Source organism: Nipponia nippon, unplaced genomic scaffold (genome assembly GCF_047370975.1).
Source record: "Nipponia nippon isolate SJK-2023a ecotype South Korea unplaced genomic scaffold, ASM4737097v1 scaffold_4, whole genome shotgun sequence".
Classification (NCBI taxonomy): Eukaryota; Metazoa; Chordata; class Aves; order Pelecaniformes; family Threskiornithidae; genus Nipponia; species Nipponia nippon.
Window position 1 is genome coordinate 72,016,972 of NW_028262358.1, and position 6,000 is coordinate 72,022,971.

Sequence of the window (6,000 nt, forward strand, 5' to 3'; positions counted from 1 at the left end):
GCCTTTTCCAAAGCAACTTGCCCCTCAGGGTTCCCATTAAAAGCTTTATTAAACAAAAAACAAATACAAAGAGGAGCTGTACTGGTTGGTAAAGGCTTAGTCAGGATTGAATTACTAAATATTGCCATAATAGTCCTGAACTGACAAAGTGAGTATCAAATGATTTTTCGTAGCTGTCAGTCACTGTGATATGTGACCACAGTTTGCTCTATGTCCCAATCCTCATCTTGCTAACAGGTTTATAAAATGAAAAATTCTCCTTCAGACTTTTCCTGATAATCTTTCCTAATGGACTCTAGCATGCGGAACAGACTTCTGACTTTATAGCTTGGAGGGATGTGCGATTGTAGTGACATAATAAATTGTACGATGTTGCCTGGTGCCACACCACAATGCTTGCGATTCCTTTGAACAGATAACTCTGAATGTCGCATGCTTAATTTTCCAGTTGTGAAGTAAAATAAGGAGGGAGTGTAATAAAAGAAGGTACATGTTACAAAAACAAATGCAAAAAATAACAACAATTACAACTTGAGCCTTTAGTTAATCATTTTTACATTTTTTTAAAGATATATCACCTGCAACAGATTTCAGGCAACTCTGTATATGTGAACAGCATCAAATTAGGGAAAAAAGATGTTTTTAGAAATGAGAAAAACACACTGGATTGCCAAGTTCAAGCTTCTAGAAAGACAGAATATTACAAGCCCTCTAGAGAGACAGTATATAATGATTTAGTAGGTAGAAAACTGCCTATGTTGCAGGACTCTTTAGCGGTATTATTAGCAGGGTTACACAAAGGTACAGATTAAAATCACTTTGGCTTTATGCAGGCTATCTTTACTACCAAAGAAGCAAGTCATGTGTTCATAACTGTATTGCTGCCTGTGGAGGTAGGAATGGTGATGACCAACCTTCCCTAAGTGTTTTGCTTAAAGCTATAATGCCCATAGGCAATAGCAGAAAAGAAATTTGAATTGTCACCCTTTATGCGGTCAGTAGACCAACTTTCTCCAACAGCTGTCTGTTTTTGTTTGCTTTCTAATACTACATGTATATCGCTGGGTTGTTGTCTTGTCTTTTTTTTTCAAATGCAGATAGTGATGTTCCATGTGCAGATTCAGACAGTATTCTTTCAGCCATGCTAATGGAAACAAGGAATCAAGAGGGCTTAAATTATTTGGTATTAGTCAAAGAAGGCAACCAAGATCAAGGAAGCATCAATTCTGCTGAACTTAGTTAAGTCTGGTTCCCTCTGTTTGAAAGAAAGGAGAAAGAAGAGAAAAAGCTCTACCAAAGAAGACATAAACCAAGGAGACTGTTCTGCACATCGTCATGCTTACAGAGATGTCTTAAAAAAACAGAAACTCTCTAAAACACTAAGACTACCAGAAAATATCATAAGGTACTGAATGATGTGTATCAGAATACGACAACAATTATGTATCCTTTGGTTTTCTACATGTTATGGTTTGGGCGTGTCACAGGAAGTAGTTTAAGGGAATAAAACGTAATCGGACAGCAAGTGATCTTACCGTGGTGTTGATTAAATTTACGCAATCACATATACCTCAGACACAAGCAGTCCTTCCAAAAAGGGAGTACTGGTACGCTGCTTCAAAGAAGGGACCAACTCCCTCATGAAAAGAAGAAACAGTTGAAATCTAGCTTCATTGTGCACAAACAAGATTTTACAAATTGAAAAACTAACTAATTCTTGTTGTATTTTTATGAACTCCAGATCAGAAAGCAACTGAAGAAGGGTGACTGGGTTGTCCACTGCTGGGGATGGTCTATTTTGCTATTTAATTTAAACAAACGCTTGCAATCATCTTGAATGTGAAGTTGCACAGCGATTGATCTGTGAATCTAGACAGTCCTGTTTTCTAACATTTCTTTTCCTTTCCCTTTTTAATGTTCATCATCCTCGCTTATTTTTTATCAGACTGGGTGAAGGAAGATACTTTTCTTTGATGTGTTCGGAGATCAAGTCAAAGTATATAATAAAATTATACATAAATCATTACTGAATAAAAGACCACAATAAGCTTTTTGGAACATTTCATCATGAACAGTAGTTTGCAAATTATGCAGACCTATTCACTGACATCTGTCAGGAAGCTAGAAACATGCTCTGACTTTATGGAAATATTTGATAATGGGGGGCACTGAAGAGGAGTAAAGGCACTATCTGATGTCAGAATGTATACATTTTTAAGATGCAACTCCACTGAAATCAAGCTTCAAAAGTTTCTTAAATGGAGATCCAACACAGATGACCAAGAAATTTGGTTTTTGACTGTTTTACTCAAACAAAATAGAAACTGAGAGCTTTTGAATTAGGATTCTTCAAAGTCCCTGACAAATCCCATTCAAGCAGTCTATAGTTATATAAATATTTTTTTTCTTCATCAACAAATTAGTGTAAAAGCCAGATTTGCTAATAACAACAACACTTCACTATGCTCACCAGACCATGAGTGATGGATAAATAAATAAATATAATGTTTCCTTCCTCTTCAAGTGCTGCTTGCTTGGTTGTATAGCCATTCCTTCCATGTCAATAACTTAAACATGAGTAACATTGACTAACCGGTAGCATGTGCTAGCCAGAAACCAGGAAGATCCCAGTTCTGTAGTCACCACACCTGGATGACTTCATGTCCGTGCATAATTCCACTTAACTCAAGAGGACTGCTCAGTCAGCAAGCCACAAACAAAGGTTTTGAAAAACAACAAGACTTCATATGATATCTTTTTCTTTAGCAGGAGAAGCCTTCAATCCTGCCAAAATTTTTTCTAGGAAACAGCTTTCACAGGCCTCGTGACTGCGCCTGCGATGTGATAACCCAAGTTGATTCAGTTTCGTGTAGGTCTGAGTTGGAAAAGAATCACGCAAGAGCCTATCCAACATGGATAAACTGCGTTAATGGGCATGGTGAGCATCGGTGACAGACAGCAGTCAGAAGTAATGCTCTTGGGGTCTTGAAGTGGTCACAAATACCCAAAGTGACACAGAAAGAACAGAGGGGAAGGTAAGTCTTGTTTTGTCCACATTTTGGAAGTGTTGCAAGACAAGACTAGTTTTAATGGAGGATTTATCACAGCATGGTGAGGAAGAAAGTGTCAAGTTTAATGCATTGCCAATAAATGAAAGCTCAGCATACTGACCAGTGATCTATGCCTTTTGCACCTAATAGTATGAAAAATGTATTGGACTGGGTAAAACACAAATCTCCTGATGCAAATCTAAGGATCCTGATCTATAACTTGCTGAATTCAGTGGAAGACACAATACCTAACCTTCCCCATAAGTGGAGTGATCTGAGGCATGCTCAGTGATACAATGTCAGCTCTGAGCACGGCCCTACCCATCACTCCATTCTCCCTCTCATTTCCCTGCCTTAGAGGAGTAAGTATAAAAATGCAACTATTCCACTGAGTTATGGTAAAGCTGAATTTGATGTGCGCAAACTTACCGCACTTGCATCCACCCCTGATGCTACTTGCAAAGAGTTTCTTAATCCCTCACGTTTCTGTATCACCCTTCTCTTTACACATCTTCATCATTTCGTCTTCTCTGTCTCACCAAAGTGATGCTTCCTCTCTTCATTCAAACTCTTCATGATGATTCATGTTTTACTCCTCAACTCTTATTCACTCTCAGGAGGACAACTCTTGCCTTCAAGCAGCCAGCCCCTGATGACAGTTTTCATAGCTACTTTTGGAGACAGTAGGGGAGACGTGCATATAAGAGGTGATGAGAATGAAAGACCTTTTTAGCATATTCTCTCTTGGGCAGGGAAATGGGCACTACCTGGCCTGTGTTTGTCTCTGACAGTTGGTACCTCCTCCTGTGGCAGATCAAGGGAAAGAGTCAAGAAAGCCTTGAGTTCAAGTGTCTTGACTTTCAAGGCTATAGGTTTTTAAATAAGTGTAAATGGGTTGAAGGGTGATAATGTCATTTAAAGGAGATATGTGTTTAGGGGAGAAAAGAATCCTGACATATCAGAAAGGTTAAATGTGAGATAAGGGCACAGGCAAAGCAGTTGTTGTGACCACACTTGCGTGACGTGCTGCTGAGAGACTTATCCTCAAGCGCGGAGGCAATAACATGGATTTTTACTTTCTTCATTTAAGGTGTACAGTGAGACTGAGTCTAGGGTGTGATATCTATGTAGTAAGAGGAATTCTTTCTGGATTTCCTTGTAAGTCAGAGGAAGCCACCTAAATAAGAGGAGAAACTTGTCCTGGGAAGATTCCCTCTGCAAGAGCTGGAGGAACCAGAAAGTGATGTCTGAAGTCCAAATCATAAATGCACTGAGTTCCTGTCAGCAGTTCCAAAAGCTTCTTAACAAAAGCATCATTCTCAGGCTAGTATAAAGCAGATGGACCCAATCTTCACCAGCTGTAAATCAGGTTAAATATGTTAAGCTACAGTGATGTACAGCAGTGGAGAAACTGCCTCCGAGTCTTTAGCTTCTCAAGATTTGGCCTGAGACAGGTAGACCTATGCCCAGCCAGTTCCTGAGCAAAAGATGGCTAATCTCCCTAAGCCTCGTCCTCTCCATTTTATTGCTGAGCACAACATTATATGGCGTGGAATATCTCTTGGGTTAGTTCAATTCATCTGCCTGGTTGTGTCCTCTCCCAACCCCTTGTGTACCCCCAGTCCATTCAGAGAAGGCTTTGATGCTGTGCAAGCACTTTTCAGCAATAACTAAACATTATCGTGTTATCAGTGTCGTTTTGGTAGCAAATCTAAAACATAGCAGAAGACGAGCTGCTATGAAGAAAATAAACCAACCCAGTACAGTCTCTAACCTGCCCGGGAAGAGGAGACGCGTGCCCCCAGGCGCTGATTAGGGGATGCCCCAGGTGAGCCTCTGGGTCGCAGCCGGTTACTGTCTCAGGCTCTTCCTTGTCCCTTGACGCCAGCACAGACACTTGGCGAGATCACTGAGCAGCCATGGTGAGCATGCTTCAGGATGTGATACCACACACGACCCACTAGTGCTGGGCTCTCAAATGGCAATGACTGAACTCTGAGCCGTGCTTGGACAGACATGGACATACTATGTGGCTTTAGTTGGCTTATTTAATCTCTCAGCTGCAGACTTGACATCCATATGAATGGATGAAAAATATTTACTGCTACCTATGAATAGTATTTACTACAACATAACACAAATGCTGTGGTGATTAATTAAAGTTTGTAAGTTATTTTGTAAATGTGAAGGGCTAGGGCAGATGTTACTTATTTACTAAGGTAGCATTTTCAGTGGCATCAATCCTAGGTCTGCTAGCTTCAGTCCCCTTGGTCTACAGCAGCTGGTAACACCCGACCATCAGTGCATTTCTGTTTTTCAAGGTTGCCTGCAAGGGCTTTTGAGCCGGCACATACTGATGACCAGATCTATCCAAAACCTGTGTACCTCATACTTTCCATTTGGGACCACGATCAAGATCCTACAAAGGAAAAACCAATGCTTTCTGACCAAAGTATTGAGTCCTTACTGGGTCAAAGATAAAGTTATGGAAAGTTTGCGTGTAGCTGCTGCTGAGAGATACGCCAGGCTTCAGTGGGATCACTCGCTTATCCCCGTGTGCTAGAGGGAGTGCTCAGCAGTTTGACATGAGCTATGGGAACGTGGCTGCCAAGGGCTCTGAAGGGAAAACTTATATAGCTTATACAGATTTTTTCAGATATGAAAGGCAAAAGACGTGTTTGCTTGTATCACGTAGGACTGAAAAACGTGGGGTGTCAAAATGATTTCTTTGCCTTTTTTATATTTAACATTCAGGTATCATCTTCTCTGGGAGACTTTATGGTCAGTCAATCAATGAAATCATCCCAAGATTTGAGGAGCTTAAAAATGACCACCAGAAAGGCAAAAGGTTGTGCAGCTACATGGCTAAGACAAGTGTTTTGTATTAGTCTTTGTTACCTGCAAAAACTAAGAAGTGGCGGGGACAAGAAAGGCAAAAGCTGAGTTCACC

The 6,000-nt window shown here is 40.5% G+C and overlaps 1 protein-coding gene across 2 annotated transcripts in view; it reads left to right on the forward strand.

The window, feature by feature from the left end:
* ROS1 (ROS proto-oncogene 1, receptor tyrosine kinase) overlaps positions 1-1,525 on the forward strand; it is a 75,984-nt gene extending 74,459 nt beyond the window's left edge. For both annotated transcript variants that reach the window (XM_087774720.1, XM_087774721.1), the window contains exon 44: positions 1,098-1,525. In XM_087774720.1, coding sequence (XP_087630846.1) covers positions 1,098-1,243 — 146 coding nt within the window. In that variant the 3' untranslated portion in view covers positions 1,244-1,525. The remainder of the gene's footprint in view (positions 1-1,097) is intronic.
* Positions 1,526-6,000: the final 4,475 nt, after the last annotated feature.